The sequence below is a fragment of the Carcharhinus amblyrhynchos genome, chromosome 15, assembly GCF_965287045.1.
Source record: "Carcharhinus amblyrhynchos chromosome 15, sCarAmb.v2.hapA, whole genome shotgun sequence".
NCBI classification, from domain to species: Eukaryota; Metazoa; Chordata; class Chondrichthyes; order Carcharhiniformes; family Carcharhinidae; genus Carcharhinus; species Carcharhinus amblyrhynchos.
In genome coordinates, this window is record NC_137338.1 from 40,345,422 (window position 1) to 40,367,821 (window position 22,400).

At 40.1% G+C, this 22,400-nt stretch overlaps 1 protein-coding gene across 1 annotated transcript; it reads left to right on the top strand.

The window, feature by feature from the left end:
- Positions 1–1,930: 1,930 nt before the first annotated feature.
- On the top strand, positions 1,931–14,239 carry dynlt3 (dynein light chain Tctex-type 3). The gene is made up of 5 exons (XM_080203872.1): positions 1,931–2,068; positions 3,473–3,514; positions 4,311–4,434; positions 6,901–6,978; positions 7,821–14,239. The coding sequence occupies exons 1-5, from the start codon at positions 2,042–2,044 to the stop codon at positions 7,895–7,897; spliced, it is 348 nt and encodes a 115-aa protein (XP_080059998.1). The 5' UTR covers positions 1,931–2,041; the 3' UTR covers positions 7,898–14,239.
- Positions 14,240–22,400: the final 8,161 nt, after the last annotated feature.

Here is a 22,400-nt window from a genome sequence, read left to right on the forward strand (position 1 = left end):
TCACCGCAAGGTCCCTAATTCTACCCGCCTCATTACATAACACCAGATCCAAGATAGCTCGCTCCCTCGTCGGCTCCAACACACACTGTTCAAGGAAACTATCCCGGCAGCATTCCAAGAACTCCTCCTCGAGCCCACTGCGTCTAACATGGACACATCTTCCTCTGGTACATCATGAAATGGGACTTGAAACCAGAACTCTACCACTGTACTACTTACCTCTTCATGGAGTTAACACTATTAAATAAAAAGGCCAAATTCCTTAAGCTACCTAAGTATCGGAACCTAAAACAAGAATGCTGTAAAACCTTAGCAGGTCAGGCAGCATCTTTGGGGAGAGAAACCAGAGTTAATGTTTCAAGTCCATTTAGCTCTTCATCAGACTAAAGATAGGGAGAAACATATCAATAATATATTGATATTAAAGTGGAGCTGCGAGAAATTGCAACAAGATTTAACAACGTCAAGGAGACATGACAGATGGCCTGATGTGGGAGAGAGGATGAGGAAAGGGAAGATTATTGGATTGAGACAATAACTGTATGGGATTTTTTTAAAAAGGATTTAAGATCGAGGGGGAAGTTGTTAAACTTAATGTGGAGTCCTGAGGGTTGTAATGTTGCTAATCAGAAAACGAGGTGCTGCTCTGCCAGCTATGCTGGTCTTCACTGGAACATTGCAGCAGGTCAAGAGTGGACATGTGGACATGAGAGCAAGGAATTTCTTCACCCAAAGGGTTGTGAATCTGTGAAATTTGCTGCCCAATGAAGCAATTGAGGCTATCCCATTGAATGTTTTAAGGCAAAGATGGGTTTTTGAACAGCAAAGGAATTAAGGGTTATGGTGTATGGGTTGGTAAGTAGAGCTGAGTCAATGAAAAGATCAGCCATGATATTATTGAATGGCAGAGCAGTCTCGAGGGGACAGATAGCCTACTCCTGTTTCTAGTTCTTATGTTCTTATTAAGGCATTGAGTTTAAACGTCAGGCGATGGGAAGGTTGAGGTTATGCTTGCACACTGAGCCATGTGTTCACCCAGCCAACCTTCAGACTCCCCAGTGTAGAGGAGATCTCATTGCGAGCAGTGAATATAGTACACCAAATTGAAGAAAGTGCAAGTGAAAGACTGCTTAACCTGAGTGTTCATGGTCTTGAATGGTGAGGAGGGACAAGATAAAGGGGCAGGTGTTTCACCATCTGAGATTGCATTGGAAAGTGCAGTGGGAAGGGGATGGAGAGTTGAACATAATGGAAGAGTGGGCCAGGATGTCATGGAGGGAGCCGTCCCCATGCTGATGGGGGTGAGGCGAGAACAAGGTGTGTTTTGTGCTAGCATTATGCTGGAATTAATCCTTTTGGTGATTCTCCTCCGGGTGTTTTTACAAGGTCATGCATATTATTATATGAGAGGGAATAAATTTGAGTGTGGTCTGACATATGACAACATATTATTTAGTTTTAGCTACTTCACTGTGCGAATATATCTCCAGGATTTTCTGATTTGGTTCAATTTCATTTTTACTCGAAGTTTCTATAATTACAATCTATTTGGCGATAGAACCTTTAAATCCAAGACTTCTCTGGTCGTCCACAAGCAGCGACAGAAGAAACCTCCGAGCCGCCAGGTGGCACAGCGAATAATTCTCCCGACCACCAGGTGGCGCGGTGATTGGTCCTCCCGGCCGCCAGGTGATCTGGTGAGTACTCTTCCCGGCCGCCAGGTGATCTGGTGAGTGGTCTTCCCGGCCGCCTGGCGGCGCAGTGGGTAGTCCTCCCGGCCGCCAGGCGGCGCAGTGGGTGGTCCTCCCGGCCGCCAGGTGATCTGGTGAGTGGTCCTCCCGGCCGCCAGGCGGCGCAGTGGGTGGTCCTCCCGGGCGCCAGGTGATCTGGTAAGTGGTCCTCCTGACCGCCAGGCGGCGCAGTAGGTGGTCCTCCTGGCTGTCTTGCGTCAGCTGTCTGTCCTGTGGACTCACGTCAGGTGCCAGTCAGAGCGGAGAGGCAGCGCGGTGGTGGCGGCTTAGTGAAGGGAGCAGCCCGGAGGATGGAGGAGTATCAGCCCAGTGAGGAGGTGAGCGGTGCGGGGGCGACCAGATACGTGGAGCTGTGGGCCGGTTGGACGACACCTCATTGCGGCCGGGCTGTCTGTGCCGCGCCTCAATCCGAGAGCGGCCCCTCAGGGCGGCGGCTGGGAGCGATCATCACTGAGAGTTTCGACAGCTCCTCTTCCCTCACCCGCATTACCCCCTAATGTCCTTCTAATACCTCCAAACACACACTGTGCCCCTCCCCCCTCAGAGGCAGCCCGTGTCCCCCAAACGCACTGTGTGTCCCCTATTAATCAAGAACCTATGTATCTCTGTCTTAAAGACAGCCAATGATCCGGCCTCCACAGCTCTCTGTGGCAGAGTTCCACACATATCCCTCCCTATAATGCCACTCAATTCCCCCAAATCATTCACACCCCAATTTTCCCTGCTATTCCAGTAGCCCTTCAACCCTAAATATTATCTGCCCCACAATACTCCTGCTCCAAAATACCTCCTTCCATGCCCTGATTCCCTCCGCACTGTTCCAGTAGGTCTCTTCCTTAAGATCCCTCTTTTTCCCTCATCTGGGTAGGCGTTAGCATAGCAGCATTGTCACTGGACTAGTAATCCAGTGATGTAGGGGACCAGGTTCATGGCAAGTGGTGAAGTTGATATTCAATAAAAAAAATCTGGAATTAAATGTCTAATGATGACCTTGAGACCATTTTCAGTTTTGGGTGGCAGAGTGGTTAGAACTGCTGTCTGTCAGTGCCAGGGACCCAGGTTTGATTCCGGCCTTGGTCACTGTCTGTGTGGAGTTTGCACATTATCCCTGTGTCTTTGTGGGTTTCCTCCCACAGTCCAAGATGTACAGATTAGGTGGATTAGCCATGCTAAATTGCACCTTAGTGTCCAGGGAAATGTAGGTTAGGTGGATTAGCAATGCTAAGTTGCCCCTTGGTGTCCAGGGATGTGTAGGTTAGTGGATTAGCCATGGTAATCGTATGGTGTTACAGGGATAGGGTGGGGGAGAGGGCCTTGGTAAGACAGTCTGTAAGAGAACACAATGGGCCGAATGACTTCCTGCACTGTAGGGATTTTCTGATTGTCATTGAAAACCCAAATGTTTGGGAAATCTGCCACTCTTGCCTGGTCTGGTGTACATGTGACTCCAGATGCATAGCATTGTGCCTGATTCTTAAATGCCCTAGCAAATCCCTCAGTTCAAGGGCAGTTAGGGATGGGCAATAAATGCTGGCCCAACTGGTGATGCCCATTTTCCCTGAATGAATAAAAACAAAATCTCCTTTTCACCTAGCTTTCTTCCTACTTGGGTTCTTTTTTTTTAAGTGCTTTAGTTACATCATGTCTGATCTGTTGTAAATCACTTATGTTGCTAGCAGTAATGTAAGATTATATTGCTGAATTGTGTCGCTTGTTTGCAGGTTCTCTTCAATGCAGATGAAGCCAGTAATATTGTCAAAGAAGTAAGTATGGGAAGATTATGTTTACAATAAATGTTCAAAGTTGCTGCATTAAAATAAGTGAATTAAAACAAACTTATGTTCTATTCCTAAGGCCAACATGTATCTGACTGAGAAATGTCTGTAAATAATGATCTGTTTGACAGTGAACTTTTTAATTTGTTGAATAAGAAGCTGTAACTCGTACTTTCCTTTGTGCATCTGAGGGATGAGCATCTTGGGTTCAGCTTATTCAACAGTGTCTGCAACTTCCATAAAAGAAAATGATATATTCAGGGACCTGAGCATCTTAGTGCTATTTAAATGGCATCAAAAAGTTATAATTAGAGTGTTACTGTGATTTAATCACATCAGTACAAGATGGAATGGGCTCAAATCATTAAAGGGGAAGTTTAGCATTAGTAGGTTTTTGATTATTGTCTCTGGGGGAACGTAGAATAGATTTCTGGACATGTTGGTGAAGATAAAAACTCTGGATTCGTTATTGGGAATTGTTTTATGCTTTAATAGGGATGTGGTGAGTGCTGGGGGTGATGATACATGAACTGTGCTGACTTCCTAAATAGGTGATTGAAGATGTCTTGGCTTTTTTAATTGTATCCACCTTGTGATACTGTGCAGTTCCGTTAATCTGTCTTTGTTTTCCTTTCTCCTTGAAATGTAATCTTTTTCCAAATGGAAAGCCATTCTGTTCTTCATTTTGTATTAAATAACCTAACATTTACAATTATACATAAAACATGTCAGCAGAAATCTTTAAACCATAAATGTGCAGTTAATTTCAGTGGTTTATTTTCAGTGCGTTGACACTATTATCGGAGGGATTGATTATAATCACAGCAAGATCAATCAATGGACTGCTGCTGTAGTTGAACAATCCCTGATGCATTTGGTTAAAATGGGAAAACCATTCAAATACATTGGTGAGTATTCTGTAATAAAGTAATGAAACTACATCTTGGGGGCATTTATAATTATTAAGCTGGTTAAATTTGTAAACTTCATCCTCTGCTTCAAGATCACGTAATACATACATATGCAGGATAAGCATGTCTTAATACAACGTGAGTCTGACCCTGTAATTCTGGAGAGATGTGCAACATTATCTCGTTCGTGCCAGGTATTCCAAGAATCATAGATTCCCTACAGTGCAGAAAGAGGCCATTCGACCTGCACTGACAATCCCACCCAAGCCCCATCCCTGTAATCCCACGTATTTGACCTGCTAATCCCTCTGACACGAAGGGGTAATTTAGCATGGCCAATCAACCTAACCTGCACAGCTCCTAGTTTGACTTAACATTTTTTTGAAATTAACGTTTGGGAAAGTTTCTAAGAACAGTTTGAGATGTGAGCATTAAATAACATTTTCAAAGGTTTGACAATTGATCTTGTATTGAGTAAGTAGATATTCATAAGAACATAAGAAATAGGAGCAGGAGTAGGCCATCTGGCCCTTCGAGCCTGCCCCGCCATTCAATAAGATCGTGGCTCAGTTCCACATTCCCGCCCTCTCCCCATAACCCTTAATCCCCTCTCTTATCAAAAACCCATCAACCCACGTCTTAAAAATATTTAGCGAGGTAGCCTCCACCACTTCAACGGGCAGAGAATTCCAGAGATTCACAACCCTTTGAGTGAAGAAGTTCTTCCTCAACTCCGTTCTGAACCCCCCCCCCTTATCTTGAGGCTGTGCCCCCTAGTCCTACTGTCCTTTCTGAGTGGGAAGAGTCTCTCCACCTCTATCCTATCCATCCCATTCATCATCTTATATGTCTCAATGAGATCTCCCCTCATTCTTCTAAACTCTAACGAGTACAAGCCTAGTTTATTCAGCCTCTCCTCATAGCTCAACCCCCTCAACTCCGGCATCAGCCTAGTAAACCTCCTCTGCACTCCCTCCAAGGCCAAAATATCCTTGCGTAAGTATGGAGTCCAAAACTGCACACAGTACTTCAGCTGCGGCCTCACCAATGCCCTATACAGCCGCAGCAAGACCTCCCTACTTTTATATTCAATCCCCCTCGCTATGAAGGCCAACATCCCATTCGCCTTCCTGACCACCTGCAAGCTGGGTTTTTGCGACTCATGCACAAGGACCCCGAGGTCCCTCTGCACCGTCGCCCACTGCAGTTTTTCGCCAAGTAAGTAATAATCCTTCCTACCATTATTCCTACCAAAGTGGACCACCTCGCACTTGCCAACATTAAATTCCATTTGCCAGTTCCTGGCCCATTCGCCCAGCCTATCTAGATCCTTCTGCAGACTCCCCACACCCTCAGTGGAATGTACTGATGTGTATTTATTCAGGTTGCTTTTATCAAGTTGTTGTAGAATAAGCATTAATTTATCTCTTCAGCAATATATTTTATTTTTTGTGATTCGCTTTGGACATTGAGTTTTTTGCAGAACTTTGTCCAGACAACAAATAATGGCCTAGGTTTTCTGATGTCACCCATTTGTTGGTTGCTGTCTACATTGCAATTGGAAAGGAGTAATACACTCTTCCATAAATTACGTGCACATTGTTGTATGTTTTTGAATGTTGCTTTGAAGGAAATGAATGTATGAAAAGGACAGTTTCTATAATAAATGGAGGATTCAGAAATAAAGTTACTAATTTATAGATGAGTAAATTAAACATTTTTCCATAGGAATATCTTGATATCAAGGAATACCTTGCGTTTGAATGTTTGTTTGATAGTATGCTGAATGATAGAAGATACATTTTCTTTGACCCCTGGTTCCAGAGATTAATCCTAAATGCTCCTAGTGTAACAATTTGATCAGTGATGCTTTTAAAAGTACCTGAGATAAATTGGTAGCAGTGTCATGGTTAACTCGTCATCCAGAGATTGATCATTGAAATTCCACCATTGCACATTGAGAATTTGAATTCCTTTCAGCAAAATTGGAGATAGCTGAAAGGGTTAAAGTGACCATGAAGCTACTGGTTTATTATTAAAACGCAATTGTTTGACTAATGCCCTTTTTGGAAGGATACCTATCATCTTTACCCAGTCTGACCTATATGTGACTCCAATCTTATACCAATATGATTTATGGCATTGGTGACCTTGGAAACTATTCCATATCAAACCAATGCCAATGATTCAGCAAGCAGATCCACAGCAATGTCTGCAGGGTAACCAAGGATGGACAATAAATACATACATGTCAGTGTCCCTGTTTAGAATACAGTCTTATAAACAACAATTCACCACATTGTATCCAGGCTGTTGACATCAGTGTCTGCTGTGGCAATTGAACAATGTATGAGTTTTTTTTAGATAAAAACAAATGTTCCCAGTTTTGCATGTTTGCCCCTCTGAAAAATGTTCTCACAGCAGAATTATGTCACTGAAATGACAATGCATTGTTAATTCTAGTGACCTGTGCAATAATGCAGAAAAGTGGAGCTGGTCTTCATACAGCGAGTTCATGTTACTGGGACAGCAGCACTGATGGTAAGCCTTTTTGTCTTAATGCTCAATGCTCATTATAAAAATGCCTAATGCAAGAGGAATTTGTGCTGCAATCAGAATTTAACATATTTCATAGAAATATTTATCATTTCCATCAGATAATTGACCATTTCTAATTGCTGAAAGTTGCCTCAAATGCTAAATGATGAAACTGTGCATGACTGACAGCTGAAGATAATTAATTGAAGTTGTTTAATGGAAAGTGATGGTTGTCAGAGAAATCTCATGGCATTTTACTCTGGTGTGAAACTCACTTCCTCTTTATCTGCAGAGGTGAAAATATACTATAACTTTGTTGAGACTGAACAACAATTATCATTGCCTAAGTAGATATACATGATAGAGTAGACACAATAACCAGTCTGTTGTGGCAGACCATCACTAAGAAAGGAGTGACTTGCTTACCCTTATTTGACCTGCATTTTGAAAGCAAGGCTTGAAAATGTATCTTTAACCAAAGCAGAAAATGTTGGGAGATCTCAGCAGGTCTGACAGCATCTATAGAGAGAGAATAGAGCCAGGGTTTTGAGTCAGGATGACCTTTTGTTAGATCATTCTGACTTGAAATGTTAGCTCTATTCTCTCTTCATAGATGCTGTCAGACCTGCTGAGATTATCCAGCATTTTCTGTTTTCGTTTCAGATTCCAGCATCTACAGTATTTTGCTTTTATCAGTGTGAATCTTTTCCATGCATCTGCTCAAAAAATGAATTGGTATAATTGACATGTATTTCTTAATGCAGTCTCATTTGAGAGAGGGAACTGTAATATCTTGTAGCTCTGCAATATTCTGTACAGATTAATATATCCTTTTCTCTTTGCAGGAAGCTGTACTGTGAGATGGGAAAACAGGACCATGTATTGCGTCATCAGTGTGTTTGCTGTCAGCATTATGCTGTGATGTACAGAAGCTCTAGTGTGCATAGCCATTCCTTAGCACCAACACTCAAAATGTGTACATAACAGAAATTTTACGACTAGCATGCATTGTTTGTGGATAAGGCATAATAGAATACATTCAAGCAGGAGTTACAAGGTGTAATCCATTCCTTAAAAGGCAATATCTTGCTAAATTCATGCTGTTCCTAATGAACTCCTGCCTTTCTTTTAAATACCTATCTAGTACTACCAGGATTGGCTTTTCCTTTCTCTCACTGCACTGTAACTAATCTATGGATTTCAGTTTCCATTGTAGTGATTTAATCAACAAAATTATCACCAATTTTTATAATTATTTTGCCTTTTGAAGATTGGATTGAATTGTTGTGTTATATTAGTGTATTCCAATGGAGCTGACCAGCTGAAATAACTCACCGAATGGCTTCACTTTAATCAGCTGACTGTTAACTCTACCACAATACATGTTTGACTAAATTAGACAATCCATTTCCTAGATTATTTTACAACCACAGTGAAACGAGAAAGAAGCTTATTTTCCAAATCATATATTTCTGATTTGAAAAAGTTTCCAGAAGAAGAAAATTTTGAATAAAATGAGCTATTTCTGTCTTGAAGTTGGAGAGATTATCGTGTTAAGCCTATAAATTGCTGCCAATGTTTAGTTTATGATGCTTGACAAAATACAAATTAGCAGTGAAGGAGACTCAAAAGTTCTGAACATTTGAGCTTATTGACAACTTGAACCTTGCACCTAGAATTGATTAGGTTTCTAAAATATGTTATTGAGTTTAAATACAGTGTCTGAATCATTGATTTGCATCCTTGTATGAATTGGGCCATTATTATTGCTGCTTGCACCATTGATGCTTTAATCTCTGAATATAGTAATTAACTAGCTTGGATTTCATGAGTACTGCACTGAAGCGTTGGCTTGAAAGCAGGATATTGCCTTTTGACATAAAGTAAAGCATTGGAAATGCTTCACACTACCCAGTATATATATGTATATAAAACATTTTGTCAAAGCTGTTAGGAGTTGTGCTGTTTTGTGTAATCCATGATAATGTACCTCCAAGCAAGTTTGAGTAGAGGCAGAGTTTTCGCTTTTTAGCAAGATTAAAGATAAAAGCCACGTTTTCATCGCTATATTTTAAGTTAAGTAATTTCCCGCACTTAATAAAATAAATTATTCTTTGATACAAAGAGTTGAAGCCCTTTTAAAGAAAGCTATTGCATTCAAACTATAATTCTGTTTTAAAACTAAGTGCTGAAATTCTTCTGATTTAAAACAAAAAGCTGAAGGGGTTGTCTTTACTCAGCACCTGTAAGAATGAAATTTGGTAAAATTATATCAAATAGATTAAGGAACATAACTACAATCAGATTTATTTGGATGTGGGGAGAAGCAAAGTTTTGTATTTAAGATTGAAACTTTTTATGCAACTAATTTTGTAAATGTATGAGTTGTTTGAAAGGAAATGTATATATGTGAGAAATTATTTCAGGGCTGAAAAGATTAACACTTAAACTATTGTATTTTTGTTCTGTTTTCATTTTAATGGTTGATGCTTGCAGACAGAACTTTAGTGAGGAATTAAATCAGGGAAAACTGGTTAAATATGAAGATGACCTTTTCTTGTTCTTGTGTTTATGTAGATTTGTGTTAACTGCCGTCACATTAAAAAACATGAAAGGTAGTTTCCATAGTAGCCAGATAGAGAGGAAAGACTAGCATTTATACAACAATTTTCATGGCTTCAGGGTACCCTAAGGCCCTTGATAGCCAATAAAGTACTTTTTGAAGTGTTATCGCAGTTGAAGTGTAGGAAACACAGCATCTACAACAAGACCCTAGATACAAAAGTTCAATAATCATTAGCTAACCTCTTTGTAGTAATTTTGATTGAAAATAAATATTGGACTGACACCGGGGATAACTGTTTTGCTCTTTAAAAACCTTTTTAGAATTCTTTGCCATCATTTCTGGGGGATGACGAGACCTCGATTTAATGTCTCATTCAAAATACAGCATCTCAAATAGAGTAGCTTAGGCTTTTGAGTTCATGCCTCTGGGCCTTAAACCCACAACTAAGACTACTACCAACTGCAAGCCATGGCTATTTGGGATTCATACTGTGTGCGTTTTTGTTTGGAGCTCAACCACTAATGTAGGCCAAAGGCTAGAAATTACGTAAGTAAAAATACTTCCATCGTTAAAACAGCAGAAATAGGAATTGTGAAATAACAGTAATTTTAGTTAAATCATAATAAGTGAAGTGATCCATTGCAGAATTAATAAAACTACACGTGTACATTTGCAATTTTTAATTTCCATGAATCTATAAATTATTCTCAGCTAACAATGCTATTATTTGGATATTTCTTTAATCCACCAGAAGCTTTTACAACCTTTTGCTCTTAATCACTGGTGGAAACATGTAACCAGTAGCAGAGCCTGGAAATCTTCTGCAGTTGCAATGTGAATATAAGAACATAAGAAATAGGAGCAGGAGTAGGCCATCTAGCCCTTTGAGCCTGCCCCGCCATTCAATAAGATCATGGCTGATCTGTCGCTGCTCAGTTCCACTTTCCCGCTTTCTCCCCATAACCCTTAATCCCCTCTCTTATCAAAAACCCATCAACCCGTGTCTTAAAAATATTTAGCGAGGCAGCCTCCACCACTTCAACGGGCAGAGAATTCCAGAGATTCACCGCCCTTTGAGTGAAGAAGTTCCTCCTCAACTCCGTTCTAAACCGCCCCCCTTTTATCTTGAGGCTGTGCCCCCTAGTCCTACTGTCTTTTTTGAGCGGGAAGAGTCTCTCAACCTCTATCCTATCCATCCCATTCATCATCTTATATGTCTCAATGAGATCTCCCCTCATTCTTCTAAACTCTAACGAGTACAAGCTCAGTTTATTCAGCCTCTCCTCATAGCTCAACCCCCTCAACTCCGGTATCAGCCTAGTAAACCTCCTCTGCACTCCCTCCAAGGCCAAAATATCTTTGCGCAGGTGCGGCGCCCAAAACTGCACACAGTACTCCAGCTGTGGCCTCACCAATGCCCTATACAGCTGCAGCAAGACCTCCTTACTTTTATATTCAATCCCCCTCGCTATGAAGGCCAGCAATATAAAGGCCTTGGTGAAACATTTTTGGGACTAAAATAAAATGTAATGTCAATTTCAAGTATATTAGGTTGTAATTAAGTACTGATTTTTCTTATAGTAGCTAAATCTAGAAAATTGCTTCTCAGTGCTATTTGGTGAATAATATTTCCTTGATTTTTCCATAGATACTCAACCTGTGGTAACCCCCCAAACCACAGTGACATGAGTTGTTTTCTTTTTTCTGCTTCTGTTTGCTGATTAAACCATTAAGTACTGTTTAAGCTTAAGATCTAGATCCATGTATTCACATTAATTTTGTTTTGTGTAAGTTTGATAATTGAACATGTATTCCAGCCACATGAATTAGCACAGATTTCAATTGCTCATTAAAAGCTGCTGATTGGAATGGTGTGTGCTTTAAATGCACTCAGATGTTTACCTTATATATTGGGAATCCCTGTACCCTACATCAAAAAAATTACAATCTCTTCAACGGTTTTACTCTGTATGGCCAAATTGAAAAATCACCACGTATGTTAAAAACTTGGAATTTTGTTCTTAAAAAATCCTCAAGTCAATATGCCTGATTTGTTGTAACCCACCTACTGGTGCATTGCCTCTGCAATACAGATTGTCCGTGGTCTCTTATTTATTCCTAGTGACCCTCGGACTCTTTTCCTGACCATGCCCATTTGTGTTTTTTTAAGTAAGGCTGTTGAGAGTGATACTGAGTCATAATGATATTGAGAAATAATTGTCAGGAATAGGTTACAAGTTATTACCTGATCACTGGCTTCATGTCATTCTTTGAAACATAAATGTCATGCCTCCCCGGCTAGAAGTTACTTCCATTTTTTTTAATTGAAGACCACAAATTGTTCAATAACTTTGTTTTCAAGCTGATGACTTTATAATCAGGGATCTTTGTATTCCGTTATTAAAAAGTAATCTTTACTAAAGGAAGTAATTTATCTGAATGCCAAAATAATAAATTTAATCTATACTGTTGAAATGATTAGGTAGCAACATCTTGCTTGTTTTTGATAACTAGCAGAAATAGGAATTGTGAAATAACAGTGGCTTTGGTTCTTAAATCATGTGACCTTAATTTTAGAATTAATAGAACTGCACATATTTACATAATTTTTAATTTCATACATCTATAAATTATTCTCAGTGGCACAATGCTATTATTTGGGTATTCCTTTAATCCATCAGAAGTCTTTACAACCTCCTGGTGAAAGTCAGTCACTGGTGGAAACATGTAACCAGTAGCAGCACCTGGAACTTCTGCAGAAAGGTCTTAAGTAATACTTTGGTGAAACACTTTTCATAGAAATCATAGAAACCCCACAGTGCAGAAAGAGGCCACTTGACCCATTGAGTCTGCACCGACCACAGTCCACCCAGGCCCCATCCCCATATCCTTATGTATTTACCCACTAGTCTACACATCCTGAGACACTAAGGGCAATTTAGCATGGCCAATTATCCAATTAACTTTTGGGACTGGCAAAATTAGATAAGCATTTACCTTGCTTCTTAAAGGCTTACTAGGGATATGTACCTATGGAAAGTGTCTAACTTGCTGTAATCCTTGTGCTACACTACAGCCAACATAAAACATGGCGAGAGTGCTTTGACAAATACTTCATTAATGCCACCTGTTAGCTGAAGGAATGATTCCTCCAATATTTACTTCGCCTCACTTAATGGGTGGCATCAATGGAAGGCCTGATTCTTGCAGAGCAGAGGATTGGATCTTAGTAGAGCAAAAGTACAAAAGTTTCAATCAACATTTCTCCATTTCTTGGTTCTGCTTATTGGTGTTTGCCAGTTGTACTGCACACTGACAGAAAATGCTACGGCTATATTTTGCCCTTGTAACTAGACTATTTCTGAAATAAATTGTAACCTATACAAGTATAGTCTCATTGTAATTGTTACTGCAAAAAATTTGTTTTGACTTCCATGATTTTTCCTGCTTAACATTTTTAATGTACATCTTAATGCATTTTTTAAAATTATGCCCTCATGCTCCATGTATATTTCTGCTGATTTCTTTTAGAGCACTGGGATACTACTGCGGACTTCAAAGACTTCGCTTTATGCCTTTCATGTTGTACATCTTGATAGCTTTTGCTGTAGCAGATTAGGACTATGAAGGACTTGTACTCTCCCATAAGTATATCCACAAACCTGAGTGGTGATCTTTAATAGCAGTGCAGATGTTCACACTACAAAAATTATTTTGGCCCATAGATGAGGGGAATCTTCATCTTGAACTATAATTACACAATTTGTTGACTGATTTTCATATTTTACTTGGATGTTTCTTTCCCAAAAACTTAGAACGTGGCCAGATTAAATTTTTGTGATTTTTGATACTTTCCAAAAAACAGCTTCTTTCATATTATCTGATGATTTAATGATTAACTTATTGTCAAAGAAAAGAAATATAAGAAACACCTAAATGGGGAGTGGGCAAGGGGTAATGGCATCCACTGTTCAGTTAAGAATATACCATATTACCATACAATCCTGAAATGACACTGCATGGCATGACAGTGCCCAATGTCATGAAACAGTGTTGTCGTCTTCAATACAAAACAAGTCAATGATCATCAACTTGGATGCCAAGAAATTATTTTGTTTGCATTAGTGTTGTAAGGTGAAAGATATGGTTAGGAGAGGGCTTTTAACATTAAATTGTAATTCGAATGTTTTCTACACTGAGTTGGGAGATATACAGGGATGTAATGAAAGTTATTGTTTTGAGTGAGTTAACAGGCAATATGTGTCTATAATCTTGCATTATCAACCTGATACGTAGAACTCTTGGGTAGTTTACACTGCACTACAGTGTTTCTTTACAGTATAGTAACCTTCCCTGTGTGACTTGGGGTCTTAGAGCTACCGAGCATTCACCCTGCTTGCCATAACTTTTTCATGAGCTATTTTCTTTAACTTCCTTGCTAATAACTAATTTTCAGACTTTGAGTTTGTTTGAATTGATAGCTTGATTAATACTGTTTTTAATGTTTTCCTGCTCCAATGCTTTGTAGGTTTGCTTACAACACTAAAATAGACTACTTAAGGAATAACAAATATATTGTGTAAACGCTACTAATTTTCTTACAGAATAGAAGCCATGAAGTGGCAGGCAACTTATTCGATAAGCTTTATAGCTATCTGCTACATTTGTTGTTATTTCAACACCTGGCAATGATATAAACTCAAATAAACATAACTATAGTCATTCACTGAATATTTTTTTGAGAAAATAATTTGATGCGAGAAAGGGTACCCCCACCAGAGGGCAGTTTGGTAGAAATAATAATATTCTGAAATTTTGACTGACATCCTGCACCATCAAAAAATTATCCCACGGGGGAGCTGTAAACCAAAATAACCAAATTTACCAAATGACCCACAAAAAAGAAATTATTGGTAAGATTTCATTTTTTGCAACTTTTACTGTAACACAAATCCAAATCAACCTAACTTAAACATGAGTTAACAGGCAAAGGATACTTCAAAAGCGAAGGTAAATTTCACTATGAAGTCAATGCAGCAAAGATATGTCTTGCGCAACCGTTGGGACTTGTACCACACCCCTCAAATGTGGTACTCTGTAACTACACAGTTCCACAATATGCTGTTCCTTATTTACAAGTGTGGGATCCAGTTTGACAACAGCTTTCACCATTAGTTTCTATGAACCTTCTCTCAGGTCATGACAGTTCATGATGGTGTAACTTTCAAAAGTTCTCTTTCAGCCAACTGTTAACACCCCAGTTCAGTTTGTTCACTTTTGGGAAAGTCATTTGGCAACTCTGAGCTATTCTGACAACTTTTCAAGTTTTGGGTCTTTTAGCCAGTTCACGTAGTTGTCACCAAGACCTGTTTCCATTCCTACCAAACAGTAAAACTGATCCCTTCCTGAGTGACTTGCATCTTATAAACTGCCTTCCATGTATGCGGCCTCAAAACATTTTCAGCTCAACTTTTTTTCTATGGGTATTATTTCCAGGTCAAGAATCACTAGGCCACATGCATCAATATTTCTTATTCAAAAAATTTACAGCTGCCTTACTTACAATTGATGCAAACTCTTAAAAGTCCTTCTCATTGATTCTTAAAACCAAGTACAACTTCTACAATCCACAGACCTTTTAAAGAAATCAAACATTTTCCATACTACTGCTTTGTGTTCAAAGGTTCACACAAAATTAAGTTGCACTTGGGAGTTGGATTTCTTGGAAAGAAGCTCCTTAATAGAAAAAAAAGACAGGATGGCACTTAGCTAACAGTAGTTCAGAGCTTCTGCAACAAAAGTGATTGACAGTAAGAACACAAGGATAGGAGCTGGAGTGGGCTGTTCAATCCCTTGAGCCTACTCTGCCATTAAATAACTTTTTCCTACCTGACTCTATAATGCTTGACTCCCATTTGTCTAATTCATGAATATGTTCAATGACCCAGCCTCTACTGCTCTCTGAGGTATTCCATTCTGAAGATGAACAACCCTATGAGAGAAAAACGCTCTCTTCATCTCCATCTTAAATCAGAAAACCCTTTTAAACCACACCCTAGATTACCCCACAAAGGGCAGCATCTTCTTCATCTACCCTCTCAAACCTTCTCAATTTTATATGTTTCAATGGATTGTACCCATATTCATCAAAATTTCAATTGAAATGGGCTCAACCTTCCATCATAAGACAATCCCTTCACTCCAGGCAGTGATCTAGTGAAATATCTCCTAAACTTCATCCTTAAGGAAGGAGACCAAATGATGCACAGAACCCAAGGTGTCATTTCACCAATGACCTACAAATTGTAGCAAGATTCCTCTACTTTTCTATTCCATCCCCTTGCAATAAAGACCCATGTTCCATTTTCCTCCCCAAATTACTTGCTGTCCTAACCATTCATAACATACTAACCATTTGTGAGGACATCCCGATCCCTCTGTAACCCCTTTCCATGGAATAATATTCTTTCCTATTCCTGCCAAAGGGGACAAATTCACATTTTGCATAGTATACTCTATCTGCCAATTTTTTTGCTGACTCACTTTTTCTATCTATTATTCTCTTGCAAACTATGTTCTTCTCACAACTTACTTGCTTACCTATCTTTGTGTCATCAGCAAATTTTGTTCAAATACAGTTTCCTTCATTCAATTTTTTATTATAGATAATAAGCAGTTGAGGCTCCGGCACTGATCCTTGTGACATCACTCTAATTAGAATTTGTCATCCTGAAAATAATCCACGTGTCCTGACTCTTTCCTGTAATAGTCTTGCCATTATAATATTTCAATTCCAGCACAAGCTCCTATCTTGTATAGTAGTAACCTTATAGGTGGCACCTTATCAAATAACCTTTGGAAACCCAAACACTACACCTATGTTACAGTTATTAGTGAGGAGGCACCTGGGAGTACTGTGTACAGTTTTGGTCACCCTGTTATAGGAAAGACGTTGATATACTGGAAAGAGTGCAGTGAAGACTTACAAGGTTGTTGCCAGGGCTAGTGGGCCTGAGTTATAAGGAGAAATTGGCCAGGGTAGGACTTTATTACTTGTTACGTACGAGAATGAGGTGTATTGAGGTGTATAAAATCATGAGGGGCATAGATAGGATGAACATATACAGTTTTGTTTTCCCCATGGAAGGGGAATTGAAAACTAGATGGCATAGGTTTAAGGTGAGAAGGGAAAGATTTAAAAGGGACCTGAGGGGCAACTTCTTCATGTGCATATATGGAATGAGCTGCCAGAGAAAGTGCTTGAGACATGTATAATAGCAACATTTAAAAAGTATTTGGATAAGTACATAGATGAGAAAGAATTTGAGGGATAGGGCCAATCACGGGCAATTGGGACTAGCTGGGAGGGCACTATGATTGCATGGACTAATTGGGCTGAAGGGCCTGTTTCTGTGCTGTATTGCTCTACGACTCTACTTGTTCCTATTCAGCATGCTTGCTACATCTGAAAGAATCTTAATAAATTTTCTGACGTGATTTCTCTTGAGTTCACGTTGGGATGTTACACCTCTTTACTCCCCCTTCAACTCATCATCATTACCTTGCACAAAAAAACCCTTGAACCCCTGCATCCTCATAAACCAGCACTTCATCTCCAACCTCCCTTTCTTGAAAATGCTCTGCCTTCCAAATCTATGCTGTCTTTCCTTTAACTCCTTATTTGAATCTCTCCAGTCAGCTTTCAACCCTAACCACATTGTAACTCTTATCAAAGTCAGATAACCCTTAAATGTCAGTGACAAAGATAAATTCTCTCTCCTTGTTCTTCTTTTCCTGCCTGTAGCTTCTGACATGGTTAACCACACTATCAAATTGTGTGAGACTTGCCCTTGGCTGATTGCATTTTTGCAAATCCAGTCATGCCCAGAGAATCATCATCAATGGCTCCTCTTCTTGCTCCCTCAAGGCTGCTTCTAGGGACCTATCTTTGGCCATTTTCTATTTCTCATCCAAAGTCTGCCCCTTTGTGGCATCATCTGAGATCAGTTTCTACATGTGTACTGATGCCACCTGGCTTCACCTCATAACGATCTACACAGTCTCTAAATTATCCATCTGTTTGTTCCACACTCAGTACTTGATGGGCAAAAGATTCCCTCCAACTAAATATTGGAAACATCATAGTCACGCCACAAACTCCAGTCACTAGTCTTCAACACCAGCCTTTTTAGCTGGTTGTATCTGAGACTGAACCAAATAATTGGCAACCTTAGTATCATGTGACCCTGAGATAAGCTCATGACCACATCTCCAAATCATCACTAAGACCACCAGTTTCTAAGCTGGAAGTTTAAACCCAATTTAAATTAGCATTTTTTTTTGCTGTAACGTATAAACTGAAAAAAAAACAGTTGATTAATGGGAGTGCACTATACAATGCTTTTTCAGCTAACACATACACTATATATAGTATTTGTAGTAGCCTTTTCATGTAATTTATTGTATATCTCTGCTTCCTAACAGCACAAGCCTATTCTGTTTAAACTGTAGTTTGATAACATAATTCATTGTTTCTTTTGCTAATAGTGGAGCATGCTTATAAAACTGATGATGTTTACAGCATGATTACAGCAAAACTAACACAGCTTTGATCAAAATTACAGCCTTGGATTTATTCAAAGGCACACACTAATAATTTAAGACAATTACACCCTGAGAGGGATTTTATTGCATTCACTGGTGATAAATTCCCATTTAAAGCTACTGAAAAATAGCAAAAGGATACTCCTTTACGAAAACTAATACATGTTAGCACATTTTTTTTTACATGTTATTTCGATGTGTCACTCCTATGCCTTTCTATTTCTTTTCATTCTCCATGACTGATGAGTGACGAACAGTACATTGTTAGTCAATATTGATGCTCTTTTTTTGATAGTCTCCAATGATGTAAGTGGATGCAGAATGAAATATTCCCTTCAGTTCAAGTAGAACAAAAATGCTAGAAAAACGCAACAGATGGAAATACAATAATAACCACTTAGAGAATGGAGATTCCTGTTTGAGTGGCCGGAGTCCTTCAACTTAAGAAGCCTTTTCAAGTGACAGACAAAAACAGAGAAAACTAAAAGGAGGGTGCAATTGTTGGAATATGTCAACTATTGTTACAAAGGTGGGAGGTGCAATCACGAACAACAAAGAGGAAAGGGCAGAGGCTAGGTGAGCAGGATAAAAGATGAAATAAAAATACAAAGAAAGAAACAATTTTATTCTAAGTGTGAGATAACTGAAAGGGAAGTGGCAGTAAATTGATAACATCAAGCTACCTTTAACATAGTAAAGCATCTCAAAGGGCTTCCTAGAAGCCTTAACAAACAAAATTGACACTTGGCTGCATACGGACATAATAGGGAAGGTAACCAAAAACTTGATCAAAGAGGCAAATTTTTAAGAGATTCTTAAGAAAAAGAGGCGTACTTAAGGCGTACAAAAGGTTCAGAGAGCTAGGAGAAGGCCTTGGCAGGTAAGATTAAGGAGAATCCCAAGGCGTTCCACAAATATGTGAAGAGTAAAAGGATGAGAAGTGAAGGGATAGGCCCTATAAAAGGTGAAGGGGGGAAAGTCTGTGTGGGACCAGAAGAAATGGCAGAGGTGCTTAATGAGTACTTTGCCTCAGTATTCACAGTGGAAAGTGATCTGGGAGGTTGTACTGAAAAGATTGAGTACGTGAACGTTAAGGAAGGATGTGTTGGAACTTTTAGATGCTATCAAGATAGATAAGTTGCTGGGACCAGATGGGATGTACCCCAGGTTTCTGTGGGAGGTGAGGGAAGTGATTGCAGAGCCCCTGGCGATGATCTTTGCATCGTCGATGGGGATGGGAGAGGTTCTGGAGGATTGGAGGATTGCGGATATGGTTCCTATTTTCAAGAAAGGGAATAGGGATAGCCCGGGAAATTACCGACTGGTGAGTCTGACCTCAGTGGTTGGTAAGTTGATGGAGAGGATTCTGAGGGACAAGATTTATGAGCATTTAGAGAAGTTTAGAATGATCAGAAATAGGCAGCACGGCTTTGTCAAGGGCAGATTGTGCCTTACGAGCCTAGTTGAGTTCTTTGAAAATGTGACTGAACACATTGACGAAGGAAGAGCGGTGGATATAGTTTACATGGACTTCAGCAAGGCATTTGATAAGGTCCTCCATGCAAGACTTCTTGAGAAGGTGAGAGGGCATGGTATCCAAGGGGCTTTGGCCTTGTGGATCCAGAACTGGCTTGCCTGCAGAAAGCAAAGAGTGGTTATGGATGGGTCTTTTTCTGCATGGAGGTTGGTCACCAGTGGAGTGCCCCAGGGATCTGTTCTAGGACCCTTGCTGTTTGTCATTTTCATAAATGACCTGGATGAGGAAGTGGAGGGATGGGTTAGTAAGTTCGCCGACGATACGAAAGTTGGTGGCGTTGTGGATAGTCTGGAGGGATGTCAGAAGTTGCAGCATGACATAGAAAGGATGCAAGACTGGGCAGAGAAGTGGCAGATGGACTTCAACCGGATAAATGTGTAGTGGTCCATTTTGGCAGGTCCAATGGGATGAAGGAATACAATATCAAGGGCAGGAGTCTTAGCAGTGTTGAGGAGCAGAAGGATCTTGGGGTCCGCGTCCATCGGACTCTTAAATTGGCCTCGCAGGTGGAGGATGTGGTCAAGAAGGCGTATGGTGTACTGACCTTCATTAATCGAGGGATTGAGTTTAGGAGTTGGGAGGTTATGCTGCAACTTTATAAGACCGTTGTCAGACCCCACTTGGAGTACTGTGCGCAGTTCTGGTCGCCTCACTACAGGAAGGACGTGGAAGCTATTGAGAGGGTGCAGAGAAGATTGATGTTGCCTGGATTTGGAGGCATGCCTTATGAAGATAGGTTGAGGGAACTAGGTCTCCTCCCTGGAGAGACGAAGATTGAGAGGTGACCTGATAGAGGTTTATAAAATGTTGACAGGAATAGATAGGGTGGATTCTCGGAGGCTATTTCCCAGGTCTGAAATGGTCGCTACGAGAGGACACAGGTTTAAGGTGCTGGGAAACAAGTACAGAGGAGATGTTAGGGTTAAGTTTTTCACTCAGAAGATGGTGAGTGAGTGGAATTGGCTGCAGTCAGTGGTGGTAGAGGCGAACTCACTGGGGTCGTTTAAAAGACTTCTGGATGAGTATATGGGATTTAATGGGATTGGGAGTTACAGATAGTTCTATGGATTGGTAGGTATGGATGTGATCGGCGCAACTTGTGGGCCGAAGGACCTGTTTGTGCTATAGTGTTCTATGTTCTATATCCCATTCTCCATTAATAATGTGGCACTGTCAGCTCATTTGACAATTTAAAATTGAAATAAACTGAATGCTCGAAATCTGAGCCAAAAATAAAAAATGTACATTAATTGGGGTGACAGTGATTGTCACTGGGCTGGTAACATAGAGACCCAGGGTTCCACTCTGGGTATCTGGCTTCAGATCTCACAACTGCAGAGCTAAAAATCTAATGATGACCATGAAACTATTGTTGATTGTCGTACAACAATTTTAGTTTGCTAGTGTCCTTTAGGCAAGGAAATCTGCTGTCCTCACCTGGTTGAAAGATAAAGTCACCTTAGTTCCAGATGACCAATCCCTGTAAGGGGTAGAACTAACTCGTGGTGACTGGGATCACCACATCTCAGGTAAGGGGCAAGGTTGAGAAGGCAGGCCTTGGCTGGTACTGGAATTGAACCAGCCATCTAAACAACTGAGCTAACTAACTCCCCAAACAATGACATCTGATGTGGGACGCGAACCAAAGATAATACGATACAGTGACTAATCATTTCTACCAACTGAGCTAGCTTGATCTGACCTACATGTGACTCCAGATTTGCAGTAATGTGGTTGATTCTTAAATGCCCTCTGAAATGACCTAGCAAGCCACTCAAAGACAATTGGGGATGGGCAATAAATACTGGTCTAACCAGTGACACCCATATTCGTAACTTTGTACAAAGTCAATTTAATCAGTTTGCAAAACAGACTTCTTTAAAAAATTGTTCTTTCACAGGATGTGGGTTTTGCTGGCTTGACAGCATTCATTGATCGTCACTAATTGTCCTTGAGGAGGTTGTGGTGAACTGCCTTCTTGAACCACTACAGTCCATGTGCTATAGATACACCAGAGTGTTGTTCCAGGATTTTGACACAGTGACGGTGGACAAATGGTGATATATTCCCAAATCAGGATGGTTTAGAGGGGAGCTTGCAGTTGGTGGAGTTCTCATGCATCTGCTACTCTTCTCCTTTTAGGTGATAGAGACCATGGGTTTGGAAGGTGCTGTCAAAGGAGTCTTGATGAGTAGCTGCAGTCCATCTTGTAGATGGTACTGCTGCGACTGTGCATCAGTGGTGGAGGGAATGAGTGTTGCAAGGTGATGTTTTGGGGACTAAATAAATGGGTATTAGATCAGATTATGTTCCAGATAGGAGGATCCATTCAAAATGGCATGATGTAGCTCAGGAAGATGTCATAAAGAAGAGAGTTAAATAAGCAGAATATCAAGAGCACAGACTGGAAGGTTAGCACACAGCTGAGAGGCATGACGTTGCTGAAAATGAGGAAACTTAAGACTTTATAGGGGATATATATAAAGCAGAATTTAACCCTGTCAGGTAAGCATTAAGCTTCTTGGCTTAATATATCTGCATGAACAGTTCAAATACTGCTATGGGTTGCAAATGGTTCACTTTGCTGAAATAAGTTACCAATATGTTTCTGTTTGATTCAACCAAGCATTGTTGGATGAAATAATTGTTCATATTGTATTCCTACAAATAGCTGAAATTTAGTTTGGGAAAATTCACTCACAAGTGGTTATGTATGTG

Coding starts and splice junctions, on each gene's coding strand:
- dynlt3 (XM_080203872.1), top strand. CDS start 2,042: ATGGAGGAGTATCAGCCCAGTGAGGAG. Junction 3,515..4,310: donor CCAGTAATATTGTCAAAGAA/GTAAGTATGGGA, acceptor GTTTATTTTCAG/TGCGTTGACACTATTATCGG. Junction 4,435..6,900: donor AAAACCATTCAAATACATTG/GTGAGTATTCTG, acceptor TGTTAATTCTAG/TGACCTGTGCAATAATGCAG.